The sequence below is a fragment of the Erinaceus europaeus genome, unplaced genomic scaffold, assembly GCF_950295315.1.
Source record: "Erinaceus europaeus unplaced genomic scaffold, mEriEur2.1 scaffold_957, whole genome shotgun sequence".
Lineage (NCBI taxonomy): Eukaryota > Metazoa > Chordata > Mammalia > Eulipotyphla > Erinaceidae > Erinaceus > Erinaceus europaeus.
Genome location: NW_026647860.1, coordinates 25,042 through 45,253, shown reverse-complemented (window position 1 = coordinate 45,253; position 20,212 = coordinate 25,042). Strand labels below are relative to the sequence as shown.

Genomic DNA, 20,212 nt, shown 5'->3' with positions numbered 1-20,212 from the left:
CAGCGGCTTCCTCTACCCCCAGCTGCAGGAGGGACAGCAAAGGGAGGCAGAGGTGTCAACTGGCGCTGGGGAATTCCTGCAGACGAACAGTGCCAGCCCTGAGCCTCCCTCCCGCCTCCAGAGGCAGGCAGCCCTCGCCCAGCCCCAGCTGCCCTGCCCGCTCCCCGACAAACAGGAAGCCTCCTGGAAACACAGCCAGCTCAGCAGCAGGGCACCAGACATGCGGGTCCCTGGTTCAATGCCCAGCAGCGCACCTGCCAGAGACCTCCCGTCACTCATGAGATGAACACAGAGACACTCGGGGAAATGAAAAGGAGCCTGTGTCTTCCACGTTTTGTATTATTATCTTTCTTGATTATTGGGTAGAGACAGAGAGAAATCAAGAGGGATGGGGTGATAGAGAGGAGAGAGACAGAGAGACACCTGCAGCCCTGCTCCACGACTCACAAAGCTTCCCTCCTGCAGGTGGGGCCAGGGGCTTGAACCTGGGTCTTTGCCCCATAATGTGAGCGCTCAAACAAGTGATCCACCACCTGCCCCCCACCTTTGTTTTTCTTTTTCCTTTTTTTCCTTTCCTTTCCTTTTCTTTTCTTTTCTTTTTGTGCCTCCAGGGTTATCACGGGGGCTCAGTGCCAACACTATGAATCCACGGCTCCTGGAGGCCAGTTGTCTTTTTTTTTTTTCCTTCTATTTTTATTTGGCAGGACAGAAAGAAATAGAGAAGCAAGGAGAGAGAGAGAGAGAGATGCAGACCTGCCTCACCGCTCACAAACCTTTCCCCTGCTCAAACCAGGATCCTTGCACGAGGTGACATGTGTACCTACCCACATGCGCCACCACCCAGCCCCACATTTCTTTGCTCACTCATTCATCCACCACACAGCACCGAGAATGAGCTGACAGCCTGACAGCCATGCTCCAGCCACCTCCCAGAGCCAGTGGTTTATTCTAGATGCTGAGATGGAGGGAGAGACAGGGAGGAGGGAGAGATGAGAGACAGCACAGCACCACCACACCATTCAAGGAGAGCCTCCTCACCCTGCGTGACCCTGGTGCTTTTTTGTGGTGCAGGGCTTGAACCCAGGACCTTATGCAGGGTGAGGCATCCACCCACTCTGCCTGCTAAGCTCTCCCAGAGTCTGCTTATTAAATCAGTAATAAAAATGCTGTGTGTGTGTGTGTGTGTGTGTGTGTGTGTGTGTACATGCGTGTATGAAGAAGATGAAGTCAGAGGAGCTGAGTTGGTGGTGCACCTGGTTCTTCTTCTTCTTCTTCTAGCGTTGCCCTTCTTCCGTAGCCAGTCAACAGCGTCAGGTTGAGCCTGATGTCAAGTTTCGAGACCTCCTTTGAATCTGGAGAGGTGGCAGTCGTTGACTATGTGGGTCACAGTCTGTCTGGAGCCGCAGGGGCAGTTCGGGTCGTCTCTGGCTCCCCAGCGATGGAACATAGCGGCGCACCGGCCACGGCCTGTTCGATAGCAATGGAGGAGGGCCCCATCATAACGTGCCAGGTCAAAGCCGGGTTGACGCTTGCAGGGGTCTGCGATGAGGTGTTTGTTCTTGACCTCAGCTGACTGCCAACTCTGTTTCCAAGAGTCTGGAACAGAGAAGTTCAGTGTAGGCGTAGGGACCAGATTGGGTGACGAGACCGTCAAGCGTTGGACAGGGTGGGCGAAGATATCCGCGTATATGGGCAGGTCCGGTCGAACGGAGACGTGGGAAATGAGCTTAGATGATGCCGCATCCCGACGAATATCTGGCGGGGCGATGTTGCTAAGAACTGGCAGCCATGGAACCGGGGTGGAACGGATGGTTCCAGAAATGATCCTCATGGAGGAATATAATTTGGAATCGACCAAGTGGACATGGGGGCTACGGAACCATACTGGGGCACAGTATGGTGCACCTGGTTGAGCGCACACATTACAGTGCACAGGGACCCGGGTTCAAGCCCCTGTTCCCCACCTGCAGGGGAATATCTTCACAAGTGGTGAAGCAGGCCTGCAGGGTCTCTCTCTCTCTCTCTCTCTCTCCCCCTCCCCTCTCAATTTCTCTCTGTCTCCAGCCAACAATAAGTAAATAATAAATACACTGAGAGAAAAAAAGATGAAATCATTATACAGATCCAGGCTTCCTCCTCTGTGTACCCCCAAACCCCCATGTATCCCACCTTATGGGGACCCACATCAGTGTCTGGCGTGGGGTTCAGGCCTCTGCATTTGTCACAGGCTCCTGGGTGACACCACGCCTGTTTGGGGGTTCCAAGTTCATGTCTGAAAGACCTCCAAGAGGCTGGGCAGCCCAGTACAACTCTGTTGGCTGCTGGTGGAATAGCAGGCTGTCTGCTCTCCTTTTTTATTTTTGTGGTATTATCTTTATTTACTTATTGGATAGAGACAGCCAGAAATTGAAAGGGAAGGGGTGATAGAGACAACTACAGAGAGACACCTGCAGCCCTGCTTCACCACTCGCAAAGCTTCCCCCCCTGCAGACAGGGAGTGGTGGGCTTGAACCCAGGTCCTTGTGCCTGTCACATGTGCGCTCAACCAGGTGCGCCGCCTCCGAGACCCTCTGCTCTCCTTTTTTTCAGTGTTCTCATGTTCAGAGTTTGGCCCTGAAGCATCCGTGTGTCCTCTCCCTGTCACAGCGGCCCTGGGGGCCAGGAAGGCGGGACCAATCATCTCCCCAGGCTACACAGATGCAGACGGACAGACGCCTGGGCCTTGAACCTGGGCTTGGGGAGCTCACCCGTCAGAGCCCAGGACGGCAGCCCCCCAGGTCCTGTGTTCCATCCCCAGCGCTGCCCGTGCCATAGCCCAGCAGTGATCCACTCTCTTTCTCATTAAAAACACGTTTTAGGGGGAGCCGGGCTGTAGCGCAGCGGGTTAAGCGCACGTAGCGCAAAGCACAAGGACCGGCGTAAGGATCCCGGTTCGAGCCCCGGTTCCCCACCTGCAGGGGAGTCGCTTCACGGCCGGTGAAGCAGGTCTGCAGGTGTCTGACTTTCTCTCCCCCTCTCTGTCTTCCCCTCCTCTCTCCATTTCTTTCTGTCCTATCTAACAACAACGATATATCAACAACAACAATAACTACAACAACAAAACAAGGGCAACAAAAGGGAAAATAAATAATAAAAATTTTTAAAAAACACATTTCAGGGGACTGGACAATGGTGCGACGACAATGGTGCGACTGGCTGAGCATATATCACCATGAACAAGGACTTGGATTCCAGTTCCCGGTCCCCACCTGCAGGGGGGAAGCTTCACCAGCTTTGAAGCAGGGCTGCAGGTGTCTCTCTATTTCCCCCTACCCTCTCGACTTCTGGCTGTCTCTATCCAATAAATAATACAATATCTAAATGAACAAGTTATACAGCTGGGGAGATGGCACAGCTGTAATGCACAAGGTTTGCATGCAAGCAGTCCCGAGTTCAACTCCCAGCCCAGCACTGCCATAGGCCAGAGCCCAGGGGCGTGCTCTCAAATTAATCAAGTCATTAAAAATAAAAGGATGAAAAAATGTAAAGAAAATGAAAAACAGCAGGAGTTCCTGGCTGGCAGTGGGGACCACCCCCCATGACCCCTCCTCCGTAGTTCTGGGGGTCACTGAGACCCCTGGGAGGGAGCTGAAGGCCCTGGGCTGTGTCCCCTGCCCAGGTGGGTGGGTGGGTCAGTCCCCACGTCCTCGGTGCATTGACCCAGGTGCTGGGGGGGGGGGGGCGCCAGTCCAGGCCACTCACCTAGGTCCTGGGGTCCCCTCTGGGGGAGGCCCCCAGAATCACCATTTGAAATGCGTTGAGCGGCCACCCAGGCGCCCGCCCCCACCCTCTGTGGGACACCCCCTCCTCGCCCCTCCTCTGTGAGTCCCCCACCTGCTCCTCACCCCCCTACTCCCCGCCCCTGCCCCAGCCCCCAGCCCCCAGCCTCCAACCCCTGCCTTGTGCACGTCCGGTCCCCGCCCCCTGCTTCCTCCCCTCCCTCCTGCCCTCGCCCCTCCGCCTCCTCCCCTCCCGCTCCCTCTCCTCCCCTCCCCGCCCCCCTCCTCCCCGCTCCCTCTCCTCCCCTCCCCGCTCCCCCTCCTCCCCGCTCCCTCTCCTCCCCTCCCCGCCCCCCTCCTCCCGCTCCCTCCCCTCCCCTCCCCGCTCCCCCTCCTCCCCGCTCCCTCTCCTCCCCTCCCCGCTCCCCCTCCTCACCCGCTCCCTCTCCTCCCCTCCCCGCTCCCCTCCTCCCCGCTCCCTCTCCTCCCCTCCCCGCTCCCCTCCTCCCCGCTCTCCTCCTCCCCTCCCCACTCCCCCCTCCCTCCCCTCCTAACTCCTCCCTCCCCTCAGCCCTCCCTCCTCCTCCCCTCCCTCCCCTCACCCCTCCCTCCTCCCCTTATCCATTATCGATGCTCCCGGGCTGAGCCAGCCTCCCGCGCCCCCGCTCCGCCTGCATGACTGTCACAAAGGTGAGTGTCACCCGGACCCCCGACCCCGACCCGGCCTTGGCTGGGGGATGGGTGCGCCCCCGCTCCCCGCTCCCCGCTCCCCGCTCCCCGCACCCCGAGACGGCGGAGGGACGGAGCAGGAGCCCCCGCGGCCAATGCGGCTCGGACCCGGCCACCCCGCCGCGCCCGCCGGACCCGCAGTGCTCGCCCCCCACCCCTTGCGGGCCTGCGGGTTTGGGGGTGCGGGGCGCCCGGGATGGGAGGCGAGGCCTCCCTGCACCCCCCACTGCCCCGCCCAGCTCCCCCTGCCCTGAGCAGCTGGGGGGGGGGGGCGTAGGGACTTGCTTCCACCACAGGGCGCTCCCGAGACCCCCACCCCCTTATGGGAGAGATGGGGGGCTTCCGCGCCGGGGAGGAAGGAGTTAAGAGGAAATGCGACCGCCTGGGACAGCGCCCACGCTAGTGGGAGGAGGGAGGCCGCCGCTCCGCCCCCTCTGCGCCACCCCACACCCCTGCCCGTCTCTCTGGGCCTGAGCCTCCCCTGGGGCTGGGGGTTGGGGTCGGGGGCTGGGGGCAGCCGGCACGGTAGAGCGGAGCTGCGCCCCCAAACTTCCGGAAGGGGGTCAGGGCTCACAGCACCCAGACCAGCACCGGGTCAACTGGCTTCCGGGAGGGAGAGAGCTGGGGTGGGGGGCTCCCCAGGACCCCCGAGGCCTGCATTTGTTGGGGGTTACTTGGTACGTTCATTGGGGGTGCTTTAAGGCTCAGATGCAAGACTGGCCTTGGAGATGAAATGGGGGCCGAGGGGCTCCCCAGCCCTGGTCAGGGCTTCTTGGAGTGGTCAGGGCTTCTTGGAGCACAAGGGGCGGGGCGAGGCTGGTGATGACAGCCAGGCTGGGGGCGGTGGGGGGCTGCAGGAAGGCGTGTCCAGCCCTTCAGCGGGGAGAGGGGCCCAGAGAGCTTCCTGCTGGGGCTGGTACCCTCTGCGGCCTGGTCTAGCCTGCTGGGCACGGGCTCCCGGGTGCCCTGGGTGCTGGGGGAGGGGGGAGCTGTGCCCATCTGCAGGCATGGACCCTGGGCTCCCAGCAAGGATCCCCATCGGCAGTCGGCCTGCAGACCCCTTGGTGACCTCCCTGCCCCCCATGGCATCCGCAGACCCCTTGGTGACCTCCCTGCCCCTTCCATGGCATTCGCAGACCCCTTGATGACCTCCCTGCCCTTCATGGCATCCGCAGACCCCTTGGTCACCTCCCTGCCCCTTCCATGGCATCCGCAGACCCCTTGGTGACCTCCCTGCCCCCCCATGGCATCCACAGACCCCTTGGCGACCTCCCTGCCCCCCCATGGTATCCACAGACTCCTTGGTGACCTCCCTGCCCCCCCCATGGCATCCACAGACCCCTTGGTGACCTCCCTGCCCCCCCATGGCATCCACAGACCCCTTGGCGACCTCCCTGCCCCCCATGGCATCCACAGACCCCTTGGTGACCTCCCTGCCCCCCAAGGTATCCTTTTAAGCCACAGAGGATTAGAGGAAATCCCTACTATAACCTTCTCCTCTCTCTGCCTCTGGAGCCAGGGGGCAGGGGGCTGAAGGAGGGGGTGGGATAGCTCTGCTGCCTGGAAGCCCCCCATGCCTTCTAGAAGGGTCCCTAATGCTCTGGGAGCCCAAGGGTCTGGCCGCTAATCCCAAAGTGGCCCTCAGGTCCCAACCACTGAGCCGAAGGGTGGGGGACTCGCTGTCCCCTGTGGGGGTCTGCTTATAACACGGAAATGAGGGAGGATGCTACCAGGGACCCATGGGGTCACTGCCCGACAACTGCAGGGTGGACACGGCGGGGGCCCCGCCTGCCAGCTGCCCCTCTCGGAACTGGGGGACTGGACAGCAGGGCTGGGGAGATGGCACAGCAACAGAACACGGGACTTACCGGCATGAAGTCCCCAGTTTGAGGCCAGGTGCCACCAGTAGCCAGGGCCACACAGAGTCACAGTACAGGCTGCACGATTCTCAGGAGCCCTTCCCTGGAGGAGGTGGGACTCTGTCTCCCACTCTCCACCCTGCACCCCCAGACCCCTGTGTGGTGAGGTACAGGTGGCAAAGTGGGGGGGGGACTAGTCTTGAAACTCCTGTAGAGAGAGTGTGTGTGTGAGAGAGAGTGTGAGTGTGTGTGTAAGAGTGTGTGTGTGTGTGTGTGTGTGTGAGTGTGAGTGTGTGTGTGTGAGAGTGTGTGTGTAAGAGTATTGTGTATGTGTGTGTGTGAGTGTGTGTGTGTGAGAGTGTGTGTGTGAGAGTGTGTGTGTAAGAGTATTGTGTATGTGTGTGTGTGAGTGTGTGTGTGTGTGAGAGTGTGTGTGTGAGAGTGTGTGTGTAAGAGTATTGTGTATGTGTGTGTGTGAGTGTGTGAGAGTGTGTGTGTGTTTGTGTGTAAGAGTATGTGTGTGTGTAAGAGTGAGTGTGTGAGTGTGTGTGTGAGAGTGTGAGTGTGTGTGTAAGAGTATGTGTGTAAGAGTGTGTGAGAGTGTGTGTGTGAGAGTGTGTGTGTAAGAGTATTGTGTATGTGTGTGTGAGTGTGTATGTGTGTGAGAGAGTGTGTGTGTTTGTGTGTAAGAGTATGTGTGTGTAAGAGTGAGTGTGTGTGAGTGTGTGAGAGTGTGAGTATGTGTGTGAGAGTGTGTGTGAGTGTGTGAGAGTGTGTGTGTGAGTGTGTGAGAGTGTGTGTAAGAGTATTGTGTATGTGTGTGTGAGTGTGTGAGAGTGTGTGTTTGTGTGTAAGAGTATGTGTGTGTGTAAGAGTGTGTGTGTGTGAGAGAGAGTGTGTGAGAGTGTGTGTGAGAGTGTGAGTGTGTGTGTAAGAGGGTGTGTGAGTGTGTGAGAGTGTGTGTGTGAGTGTGTGAGTGTGTGTAAGAGTATTGTGTATGTGTGTGTGAGTGTGTATGTGTGTGTGAGAGTGTGTGTGTTTGTGTGTAAGAGTATTGTGTGTGTAAGAGTGAGTGTGTGTGTGTGTTTGTGTGTAAGAGTATATGTGTGTGTGTGTGTGAGAGAGTGTGTGTGTGTGTGTGAGAGAGAGAGAGAGAGAGAGAGAGAGGAGAAAGCTGCCTTGGTTTCTGTGAGGGAGAAGAGCGGAGAGGTGGACAGTGGGTCACCTGTGCAGCTCCCCAGCCCTCTGTCATCTTGGGGGGGGCGCTGGTCAGGGCTAGCAGGGGAAGCCCCCTCTGACCTCAGGGCTCTTTCTCCCAGATGCTCTGTCTGGGCCCCACCTACAGGCTGTAGGTTCAGTCCCCTACTCCACCATAGGCAGAGTTGAGCAGTGCTCTGGTCTCATGCTGGAAATAAACTCCATGTTTTTAAAATGTATTGAAAGTGCCGCCTGAGAAATAACCTGAGAAATAACTATGAGTCCTGAGCGTGATTCCTGGCAGCATGTGTGCCAGAGGGGTGCTCTGGAATTCTCTCTCTCTCTCTTTCTCTCTCTCTCTCTCTCTCATGTTCTCTATCATGAAAAAATAAGTCTTTTTTTTTAAAGTATAAAAACCAAAGTCCCTGTGTGAGGTGTGGAGGGGCAGTACATGTGTCTGGCCCTGCCTTTCTCTCTGAGCAAGCCTGCAGCTCCGTGCCAGTCACCCAGGTGAGCCGGGTGCCCAGCTCTCACGAGCCCCAGTGCCCTCCCCATCGCATCCCTGGGGGTGTGCCCACACCCCTAGGGGTCCCCGGGCCTGCAGACCTAGGTCGGAGCGGCCTATCTTGGTGCGGAGTCTGCTCTCCACATTCAGGGAGGCAGAGCAGGGCTTTCCCTGCACCCCAGAGAGCCGGGCCCTGGCCATGGGCTCTGCTGCCCTCCAGGAGCGTGAGGGGAAGGGCGCCATCCAGTAGCTTTGTTTTCCGGAAGATCTGTGCTTGTTGGAGGCCGGAGAGGGAGGCTGAACCCAGGGCCGCGCCCAGAGCAGGCTTAGCTTAGGTCCAGGGGTGTACAGTGGACGGAGTGTAGGACTTGGAGGCGGGGGTGTCCCTAGTTCAATTCCCATTGCTGCCTGTGCTAGAACGGCGTTCTGGTTTTTGCTCTCTCACTGTTGATGAGTAAATGTCTTTTATTATTATTATTATTATTATTATTATTATTATTATTATTATTATTGGATAGAGACAAAGAAATTGAAAGAGGAGGGAGAGAGAGAGGGGAAGAGACAGAGAGACACCTGCAGCCCTGCTTCACCACTCATGAAGCATTCCTCCTACAGGTTGATAGCTGGGGGCTCAACCTGGATCCTTACACAGGTCTTTGAGCTTAGTACTATATCAAATACACTTTTTAAATTTTATTTATTTATATATGTATTAGAGACAGAGAGAGACTGAGAGGAGAGAGACACCTGCAGCCCTGCTTCACCACTCGTGAAACTTTCCCCCTGCAGGTGGGGACGAGGGGCTTGAACCTATGTCCTTCCGCACTGCAATGTGTGAGCTCAACCAGGTGCACCACCACCTGGCCCCCTTTAGTGAAAGTCTTTCAAAGCCTTTAAGTTGCAGTTTGCTCTCAGGGCAGAAGGCCAACCGGAATGGGGGTGGGTGAGCCTCCAGGAGTGTGGCCTGGGTCTTAGCTCTCTGTCCAGGGCCCCACCCCCACAGGCCATCCCTGGGGCTCAGAGCCAGCAGGCTCAGAGGCCTGGCAGCCTGGTCCCCAAGTCAGTCTTTCCACTGCTCTCCAGGCTGGCCAGCAGGCACAGCCTCCTATCCCTGGATCCTGGCCCCTGGCACTACCCGCCCTGTCTGACTTAGCTGTGCCAGCCGGCGCAGACTGTCCCAGCCCCAGGAGAGGAGAGAATGTGCAGATTCCTCTATGTCGATCCCTCTGGGTCCCCTTCCACCTGCCCAGCTCAGGGGGTGATGCAGCCAGGCAGGAAGCTAGGAGCAGCTGGCCCAGCGGTCTTGCCAGGGGACGGACACCAAGTGATGGTTTCCGCGTGAGAAGCAGCTGTGGAGGAGTGTCCTTTGTGAGCCTGGAGTGGGGACCAGCTGCTGGGGTGGGGTGGGGTGCAGGAGCAGCCCTCACTCCTCCCTGCAGGCCCAGGGCTGTGACTGACTAGGGGGAGAGGGGGCAGCCCCCGGCCAGTGGATCAGCTGGTCCTGGGAGAGGGCAGGACCCAGAGCCTGGCCGCCTGGGCTGGCAGAAAGCAGCGTGGGTGAGGCTGCTGGACCCCCCAAAGGAGGCCTGGGGGAGTGTCCCCTCTTGACAGAGGAGTAAACAGACAGCCACACCCGGCAGAGCGGCCCATGTGTGACTTGGAGCCAGAAGCTTTGATGCCAGCACTTGGCCCCTTAATGGCCCTCCCTCCTTCCAGAAAGAGGCATCACTGGCAGGACCAAAACGTTTTTGTTTCTTTGTTTGTTTTTGTTTTTGCAGTTTTCATAAAGATTTCAGCTATAGGGCCAAGCGGTGGTGTACCTGGTTAGGCGCCCATAGTAGTCAGCACAAGGACCAGCACAAGGATCCAGGTTCAAGTCCCCAGCTCCCCACTTGCGGGGGGGGGGGTGTCACTTCACGAGTAGTGAAGCAGGTCTGCAGGTGTCTCTCTGTCTGTCTCTCTCCCTTTCTATCTCCCCTCCTCTCTCAATTTCTCTCTGTTCTATCCAATAAAATGGAAAAAATGGCCACCAGGAGCAGTAGATTCATAGTGCAGACACTAAGGCCCAGGGGTAACACTGGAGGCAAAAGGAAAAAAATAGGTTTCAGTTATTTCTTCTTTTTTAAAAAAACTTTGTTTTGGGAGTCAGGCAGTAGTACAGCGGGTTAAGCTCAGGTGGTGCAAAACGCAAGGACCAGTATAAGGATCCTGATTCGAGCCCCCGGCTCCCCACCTGCAGGGGAGTCACTTCACAGGCGGTGAAGCAGGTCTGCAGGTGTCTGTCTTTCTCTCCCCCTCTCTGTCTCCGCCTCCTCTCTCCATTTCTCTCTGTCCTGTCCGACAATGACGACATAAGTAACAACAACAATAATAACTACAACAATAAAACAAGGGCAACAAAAGAGAATAAATAAATATTAATAAAAAATAAAAAATCTTTAAAAATAAAAAAATTTTTAAACTTTGTTTATCTTATTTGATAGAACAGAGAAAAACTGAGAGGGGAGGGGAGATAGAGAGGAAGAGAGAGGGGCTGGGTGGTAGCACAGCTGGTTGATGCACATGTTTCAATGTGCAAAGACCCGGGTTTAAGCCCCCAGTGCCCATCTGCAGGGGGAAAGCTTCCCAAGTGGTGAAGCAGGGTGCAGGCGTCTCTCTCTCCCTCTTTCCCTCCCCCTTCTGGCTGTCTCTGTCCAAGAAGTAAATAAAGATAATTTTTAAAAAGTTTAAAAGGAGAGGGAGAGAGACAGAATGATACTGGCAGCACTGCCCCACCACTCATGAAGCTTCCCCCCTGCAAGGGGGGAGCATCCTTGAGCTCGGTCACACATGCACTTAACCGGGTATGCCACCACCGCCCAGCCCCCCCACTTGAGTTATTTCTTGAGAGAAAGAACCGGAGCAGCGCTCTGACATGTGGCGTGCTGAGGCTTAAGCTTGAGACCCCACGCCTGCGTGTCCTGAGCTGTAACCTGCACCCACCTCCCTTCCCCACCCAGACATGCAGGCTTGGGGACACACTGCCCAATTCTGGAGGCTTCCTCTGACCTCCAGCTCACCCACCCACTGGGGCTACACCTGCCTGACCCCCTAGCCACCCCCACCCCCACCCCCCACCAAAGACCAGGGCCTCCCAGTGGCCCTTCCGTTGTGACATGAGGGACAAAAGTGGCCTGTCTGGAGGCTGGCATCTGGGGTCCTGCAGCCGAGGGTGAGTGTGGAGGTTGTTTCTTCTGAACATTGTGGCCTGAACAATCGGCCAGCCCAGGGGCACAGAGAGGAGTGACCGGCAGACCCCTTCTCCGTCCGCGGAGCCAGCCTAGCCGGGGGAGTGGGGTGGGGGCGAACTAGGGGGCCTCTGTGGCCTATTCCTCACTGCGAGCTCCTCTCCAGGTGGACCCTGCGCCCCAGGATGGCGGGTGACCGGGAGCACAAGCCCCAGGGTCACACAGGTGGCCGGAGCTCAGGCAGGAGTTGCCTGCTGCCTTCTCTGGACATGATCCAGAGAGGATCCAGACAGGGGTGCTGCCTGAGGGAACAGGGGGCGCAGGCCTGCCAGCCAGCCTAGCTGCAGACACCACCTGGCAGAGAGAACAGCAGAGGAGTGTCACAGTGAAGGACGGGGCGGGGGGTCGGGGGACACGTCACTGATGGGGGGGGGTGACTCTGGAGAGTCAGAAAGCTGAGTGGGGGGTGTCAGGAAAAGAACAGGGAGCATGAGCCCCCAAAACAGCCCCCGGGCCTGTTGCCCACACCCGGGATTGCAGTGGGGAGCGCTGCGGGGAGCACCTTGGGGAGCACCTTGGGGAGCAGGCTAGGGCCCAGGACGGTGTGTGAGAAGCTCTGTGCCTGGAGAGGGGGGCTGGGGCCCTGAGACCCTTCCAGATGCCCCCATCCAGCTGCTGACCCCCCCACCTGGATAAGAGGGGCCCCTCCTGGGAGGGACAGGAGTTTGAGTGGACAGACTACGGACGACTCCGGTTGTGGGTTCAAATGGCAACAAAGCAGAATCCCTCCCTCCTGCAGAAGCTGGAGGGGGTCCCAGGTGGCAGGCTGCGGTCTGCTGGACACCTAGACCCACTATTGACCCTCAGAGCAACTTGGGGTGTGGCTTCCGGCTGTCTCCCCCTTCCCGGTGAGGAACCGGGCACAGAGAGGCCCCGGGAGGTCAGCAGTCACCCAGGAGGTAGAAGGTCACTTAGGTCAGAGGTCACCCAGCAGGTCGGAGGTTTTCTGTCAGATAGAGGGACACCCTCCCTTTTGCTGCCAACCCCCCCCAACCCCGGGGCCTGGTGGATTGGGGGGGGGGGTCTGTCCAGGGTCTCCAGCCCTTCTTGACCAATGAGCTCGAGCCTGGTTGCAGCCAGTCTGGGGCTCCGCCGCCATCCCTGCGCTCCTGGCCAGGAGCTTCCCCTCCCGCCTGGGGGCCTCAGCAGCAAGCCATTTTAGCTGTCCGCCTAGGACTCTGCTGGGGTTCCCAGGACTTGGGCCTCGGATGGGCAAGAGACTCATTCCAGAATGTTCTGTGCTGAGCTCCTGGTCGAAGATCGTCCTGCAGGAGAGCTGGGGGAATTTGGGGTTCCAGGAAGCTTGGTGGCCAGGGAAGGGGGTTTCTGTGACCTGACACAGCTGCTTACTGTCACAAATCTGTCCTCAAGGGCTCGGCCTATTTCCTGCTGGTGCTGTGATCTGTGGAGGAATGACCTAAAAGGTGCAGCTCCCTCAGGCCAGGCTGTGCTGCTCAGGGGGTGTTTCCAGGGTCTGGTCCACACTCCCCCCACCCTCAGCGCCGGCACTATGCTCCCTGCCTGGTCTTTGGATAGAGACAGAGAAACTGCTTGGGAGCCGGCCCTACCCCTCAAAGCTCTGCAGGTCCCCACCCCCGTGGTCTGGAGAGCCCCCCAAAACAGCAGGCTGGGGAGGCAGGCCTGAGAAACCCCCCTTCTGAGAGGAGCCAGCAGTGGGTGAGTGTCCCCAGGGACCAGCCCTGCTATGGTTCCCATGGGTGGGCCAGACCGTGGGGGTCCTTGGAGTGCAGCTCCTCCTTCTGAGATCAAAGGCAGCTGTGTTTGTCCAGGAATCTTCCGGAAGCGGGAGGGAGAGCGGCTGTTTACCGGCACATCCTCCAAGCAGGGCCCCTGCTTCCCGCCGCCTGGAGCAGCCAGCAGGAGGAATTCTTCCAGCCCGGCCAGGGGTCCGAGCCAGCCTGTGTGCTTACAGGGTGGGGCTGGGGGGGGGGTAGGGAAGCGGGTGGGACTCTCTGCCTCTCCTCTCCCCCCAGGGAAGCCTTTCCCACAGTCTCTCCCTCAGCTGTACATCCTGCCTGGGCTCTGGGCCTCTGGCCAGCTCTGCAGAGAGGGGCTGCTGCCGGAGTCCCTCCACCATGGTGTGCGTAGAGTCCACCACCGGGCTGCAGAGGGGGTATGTGCTGGGAGTGAGAGGGCGCTGGGTCTCACCCAGGTCCCGGCTCTGCTGTCTTGGGGACAGAGTGGGACTGAGTGGTCAACCTGGCTGCAGCCTGTGTGGGGTGTGTCGAACCCTGAAGCCAGACACACTTTAGGGCCCCTCGCATGAAGCTCCACTGTCTTCATCCAAATAGCCAAAAAGAGAGAGAGACGCACAACAGCGCCCGAGCTTCCCCTCGTGCTGTGGCCCCTTCCCAAATGGTGCCGGGTCTGAGCCTGGGCCACCCTCACAGCGAGACAGGTGCCCCACCCGGTGACCTGTTCTTGAACCCTGGGACCCAGTTTGTACTTGTTTGACATTTCTTCTCTCTCCAAGGCCTGACCCAGTGTATCCAAGGCCCAGAGCAGAGGCCCCCTCCTCCAGGGAGCCTGCTTTGCTCTGCCCTGCCTTCACACTCTGTCCGACTCAGGTCACTGCTATGTCGGCATGACCCTGACTGGCTTCCATCTCCCCATGGGGCACCTCTGAGTCCCTGGAATGTCCCCTCTGCCTGGCCACGTGGGGGGTGTCATTTGAGGGGGGTTATTGGCTGTCTGTCTCCTCTGAACCAGGAGGGACTTATGTCACTGGGACAAACAGCCTTCCTGCACCCTGGCCCAGCCCACCTGCTCAAAGGCAGCAGCCCCCCCCCCCCCCCCCGCCCCCTCACCCTCAGAAGCTCCTCCTCTAATTGTGCCGGACTCAGGGCTCTGGGGACTGGGTTGCCATGGCGATGGAGGATGAGCCCTAATGAGCTGATCCTTGGAAAGGGGTCCAGGTCCCCCCAACCCTTCCCAGGGTCCATGTCCAGGCCACAGCCCCCTCAGAGGGGACTTGGGGTCCGGGGCAGCCTCTGCACAGCCACCAAGGCCACTGAGGAGGCCGCTGCCCACCCCCACCCCCAGCCCAGCGCTGGAGAGACAAGGAGCCTTTCTGTCAGCCCCCACGGAGCTGGACAGGGGCTGTCTCCACCCAGGAGGCAAACGGCCCTCAGTGCACACACAGGCACAGACAGACACAGGCACGCATGTGCACAGACACACATCGTACAGACACACAGACACAAGTTCAACAAGCAGACACACACTCATTCACACATAGACACACACATGGGCACAGCCGAGTGGTTCTACAAAAAAGACTCTCCTGCCTGAACTTCCGAGGTCCCAGGATCAGACCCCAGCACCACCGTCAGCCAGGGCTGAGCAGGGCTCTGGTCAAAGGGAATAATAGTAATAATAGTGGGAGTCAGGCGGTAGCACAGCGGGTTAAGTGCATGTGGCGCAAAGCGCAAGGACCGGCGTAAGGATCCCGGTTCGAAGCCCCAGCTCCCCACCTGCAGGGGAGTCGCTTCCCAGGCGGTGAAGCAGGTCTGCAGGTGTCTGTCTTTCTCTCCCCCTCTCTGTCTTCCCCTCCTCTCTCCATTTCTCTCTGTCCTGTCCAACAACGATAACATCAATGACAACAATAGTGATTACAACAATAAAAAAAACAAGACCAACAAAAGGAAACAAATAAGTAAATATTTTTTTAAATAGTAATAATAGTAACAACAACAACAAGAATGAGGAGACAGCACGGGGGTTCTGCAAAGACTCTCCTGCCTGAGGCTCTGGGGTCTCAGGTTCAGTCCCCGGTACCACCATCAGCCAGAGCTCAGTAGAGCTCTGGGCTCTTTATCTCTTTCATTAGAAATATTAAAAAGGGAGAGTCGGGCAGTAACACAGCGGGTTAAGCGCAGGTGGCGCAAAGCGCGAGGACCGGCCTAAGGATCCCAGTTTGAGCCCCCGGCTCCCCACCTGCAGGGGAGTCGCTTCACAGGCGGTGAAGCAGGTCTGCAGGTGTCTGTCTTTCTCTCCCCCTCTCTGTCTTCTCCTCCTCTCTCCATTTCTTTCTGTCTATTCAACAACGACGACATCAATAATAACTACAACAATAGAACAACAAGGGTAACAAAAAGGAATAAATAAGTAAATATAATATATATATATATATATATATTAAAAAGGGATTGGGCGGTAGCGCAGTGGGTTAAGCACAGGTGGCACAAAGCACAAGGACCGGCGTAAGGATCCTGGTTCAAGCCCCCAGCTCCCCACCTGCAGGGGAGTCGCTTCCCAGGCAGTGAAGCAGGTCTGCAGGTGTCCATCTTTCTCTCCCCCTCTCTGTCTTCCCCTCCTCTCTCCATTTCTCTCTGTCCTATCCAGCAACAACAGCAATGACAGCAATAATAATGACAACAACAAGGGTTTGTAAATGACATTTTATTATTATTATTAGCTAGAAACAGAGAGAAATCAAGAGGGGGTGGGGAGGTAGACAGGAAGAGAGACAGACGCCTGCAGCCCTGCTCCTCCACTCGTGAAGTTTACTCTCTGCAGATGGGGACAGGGGGAATACATGGAACCTTTAACCAAACAAACGGCAAGGACATTGTTAAAGACAGAATCAGCTCACATGTTCCGTAGATCTTTCTCAAAGGTGGAAGCTGTGGTCCTCGAAGGACACCTGGCTCAGGTGCACCCTCCTCCAGGAAGCCTTCCTGGGGTGTCACTCCCAAGCTCTGCTTGTGCCCCAGGGACATTTTACACTGGGGTACCTGGGGAGGGGTGGCTGAGTGCACAGACCAGGGTGGACATCCACTTCCTCTCTGGAGCCCCAGACCTGGAGGGGGTGGCAGAGTGGATGGGAGGGAGAAAGCCAGGTCAGGAGTGGGGAAGCCTGTCTCAGCCCTTGAAGCAGAATGGAGACCACTGCCTGGGACCCCAGAGAACCACATGCTGCTGACCCGCCCTGCTTCATTGTCACTCACACCCCTCCCCTCCCAGGGGGTCCCCTTTTATCCAGGTTGGGGGGCAGGAGCCAGGAGCTGGATGGGGGCACCAGGGTGGATCTCAGGCCTCCAGCCCCACCCCCAGCTCCCACCATTCTCCCTGGAGCAAAGTGCCCCAAACCACAGGGCCATCAGCACAGCGAGCTTCGAGCCTCTCAGGTTCCCTGACCATCACCCCGGCCGGGTCCCAGCATCCACGCCCTGTCCTGTGCCCCCCTTCACCCTCACTGCCCCGGGGGGCTCAGACCTGGGTGTCTTTAGGGCTGTGGCTCTGGGGCCTCAGAGTCCCTCCAGCGTCCTGTGACCTCAGGCCAGGGGACAGACTGTTGTGTCCCCCAGCCCCCATTGGGGAAAGGAGGGCAGGTCCTCAGGCCTGGGGGGGTGCAGGGAGGAGGTTGGGCGGGGCAGCAGCCAGAGGAAAATAACACAGGAGTTGAGGGGCCAGACACCAGAAGCCAGGACGGGTCAGCGCCACCACCCCCCCCCCCCGTCACCCCCAGGTGGCCGTGTCTTGTGAGAGGGACCCTTGTCAGCCCGTCCCTCCCTCCACTGTCCTGCTTCCCAGGTGCCTTCCCAGGCGTTTTATTTTTTCTCCGGGCCGCACACGCGCACAGGATCCCTGGTGGTCTCTTCTCCAGCTCAGATTTTAGCACTTGCTGTCTGTGTCTCCTCTCTTTGCGCCATGCTGGTGGCTTCTTTGCTATGCAGAATTCATGGCTTGCTTCTAATTCCACATCTTCCTTCCTGCCTTCCTTCCTTCCTTCCTTCCTTCCTGTCTTCCTTCCTTCTTTTGCCACCAGGGACTCAGTGCCAGCACTATAAATCCACCACTCCCAGCAGCCACCCTTTCTTTCTTTCTTTTTTTTTTTTCTTTCTGTCTTTCTCCCTTTTAACTTGACAAGACAGAGAGAAATTGATGCCTGAGGCTCCAGAGTTCCAGGTTCAATCCCCTGCACCACCATAAACCAGGGCTGAGTGGGGCTCTGGTAAAATAAACAAATTATAGAAATTGAGGGTGGGAGTAGATACCTTAATAGTTACGCAAACAGACTCTCATGCTTGAGGTTACAAGGTGCCAGATTCAATCCCCCGCATCACCGTAAGCCAGATCTGAGCGGTACTATGGTAATAATAATAATAAAAATTGAGAAGGAGGGAGTCGGGTGGTGGTGCAGTGGGTGAAGCACAAGGACCGGCACAAGATCCCGGTTCGAGCCCCCGGCTCCCCACCTGCAGGGGAGTCGCTTCCCAGGCAGTGAAGCAGGTCTGCAGGTGTCTGTCTTTCTCTCCCCCTCTCTGTCTTCCCCTCCTCTCTCCATTTCTCTCTGTCCTACCCAACAATGATGACATCAATAGCCACAACAATGTTAAGCAACATTGGGGGAAAAAAAGGGAAAATAAATAAATTAAAAAATAAATTTAAAAAAGAGAAATTGAGAGGGAGAGAGACAGATCTGCTTAGCTGTTTGTGAAGTGTCCTCCCTCCAGATGGGGAGTAGGGTCTCAGGCCTGGGTCCTTGAGAATGGTGATGTGTGCACTTAGCCAGGTGCAACACCGCCCGGCCTCTTGCTTTTTTTTATTTAGTTATTTATTTATTTTTAGTTATTTACTTATTGCCACCAGGATTACCACTGGATCTTACTGCCGGCACTACAAGCCCACCACTCCCAGAAGCCATTTTCTCCTTTTTTATCTGACAGGACAGAGAGAAATGGAGGCGGGAGGGAGCTGGAGAAGACAGACAGAGAGCTTTGAGAGTCTGGCCGGTGGAAGGATGGGAATAAGTTGTTGGTGTCATCTCCAGTCCTCATGATACCCCCCTCTACATTAGCAAGACCCCCCCTTATCCTAAAGCTTTTAAAATAATCCACCTATTGTGGTCCAGGACATGGTGCAGTGGATAAAATGTTGGGCTCTCAAGCGTGAGGTCTTGAGTTCAATCCCCAGCTGCACAGAGTCCAGTTCTTTCTCTCTCCTCCTAATTCTCATGACTCAATAAATAAAATCTTTAAAAATAACCATAGTAATCTACCTATTTACTCGTTATGAGAGACCAGAGCACCACTCAGCTCTGGCACATGGCCACATGGCAGTGCTAGGAACTGAACCCGGGGCCTCAGGCGTGTGAGTCCTGTGCCGCGTCATGCCGAGCGGCTCTCCGGGTCCTTGTTCAATCGCCTTTTCCGCGTGTGTTCAGGTCCTTTCCAGGGTCCTCGTTTCATCATCCAGCGCTGTGCCGGGCTGTTCTCCCGCTGCGTGGTTTAGACCGTACGCCCTGCCTGATGTGCCGCCTCTGACATCAGGGACACCTTCCACACATGTGCCGGCTGTCAGAGCTCATAGCCATTGTCACAGCTAATTACAGCATGTCCTCTCGGGACATCAGATGAGCGTTGTTACTGTGGCACACTGAGTGAGGTCTCATTAAATATGGCCTCTGCTTCCGGGGGGTGTTTCGGCGTGAGTGGTGACAACACGTCCTGTGAGTGTGAAAGGACTCCCTGTCAGCTAATCATCATCATCATTATTAATTATTATTATTGCTGCCACTACCGCAACTACTGGAGGCTGAGCTGGTCCCAAGTTCCTCCTCCTGAGGCCTGTCCCCAGGGTGTGGGGTGCACAGAACAGATCCAGTGAGGCCGAGCTAATGAAGGAGGCCCCAGAGGCTCACACGCCGGCCCAGGCCCCAGGCGCAGGGGATAAAGGCGCCCATTGAGCTCCCTAAACCAGCATGTTCTGTGAGCAGCTTTGTGTGGGGTTGGAAAGGATGACCTCAAGAATCAGAACGACAGTAAATGGCTCCTTTATCTGTGAGGGTGTGTGTGTGTGTGTACAGAGAGAGGAAGAGGAACAGAGAGAGAGGAACAGAGAGAGGGAGAGGAGCAAAGAGAGAGAGGAACAGAGAGAGGGAGAGGGACAGAGAGAGGGAGAGGGACAGAGAGAGGGAGAGGGACAGAGAGAGGGAGAGGGACAGAGAGAGGGAGAGGGACAGAGAGAGGGAGAGGGACAGAGAGAGGGAGAGGGACAGAGAGAGGGAGAGGGACAGAGAGAGGGAGAGGGACAGAGGGAGAGGGACAGAGAGAGGGAGAGGGACAGAGAGAGGGAGAGGGACAGAGAGAGGGAGAGGGACAGAGAGAGGGAGAGGGACAGAGAGAGAGGGAGAGGGACAGAGAGAGGGAGAGGGACAGAGAGAGGGAGAGGGACAGAGAGAGGGAGAGGGACAGAGAGAGGGAGAGGGACAGAGAGAGGGAGAGGGACAGAGAGAGGGAGAGGGACAGAGAGAGGGAGAGGGACAGAGAGAGGGAGAGGGACAGAGAGAGGGAGAGGGACAGAGAGAGGGAGAGGGACAGAGAGAGGGAGAGGGACAGAGAGAGGGAGAGGGACAGAGAGAGAGGGAGAGGGACAGAGAGAGAGGGAGAGGGACAGAGAGAGGGAGAGGGACAGAGAGAGGGAGAGGGACAGAGAGAGGGAGAGGGACAGAGAGAGGGAGAGGGACAGAGAGAGGGAGAGGAACAGAGAGAGGGAGAGGGACAGAGAGAGGGAGAGGGACAGAGAGAGGGAGAGGGACAGAGAGAGAGGGAGAGGGACAGAGAGAGGGAGAGGGACAGAGAGAGGGAGAGGGACAGAGAGAGGGAGAGGGACAGAGAGAGGGAGAGGGACAGAGAGAGGGAGAGGGACAGAGAGAGGGAGAGGGACAGAGAGAGGGAGAGGGACAGAGAGAGGGAGAGGGACAGAGAGAGGGAGAGGGACAGAGAGAGGGAGAGGGACAGAGAGAGAGGGAGAGGGACAGAGAGAGAGGGAGAGGGACAGAGAGAGGGAGAGGAACAGAGAGAGGGAGAGGGACAGAGAGAGGGAGAGGGACAGAGAGAGAGGGAGAGGGAC

The 20,212-nt window shown here is 57.4% G+C and overlaps 1 protein-coding gene across 1 annotated transcript in view; it reads left to right on the top strand.

Annotated features, from left to right (window-relative positions):
* The first annotated feature begins 4,360 nt into the window (after window positions 1–4,360).
* The window catches only part of LOC132536504 (coronin-2B-like), a 38,946-nt gene continuing 23,094 nt past the window's right edge, over window positions 4,361–20,212 (top strand). The window contains exon 1 of the mRNA XM_060184465.1: window positions 4,361–4,448. Within this exon, the coding sequence (XP_060040448.1) occupies window positions 4,434–4,448 (15 nt within the window). The 5' untranslated portion in view covers window positions 4,361–4,433. The remainder of the gene's footprint in view (window positions 4,449–20,212) is intronic.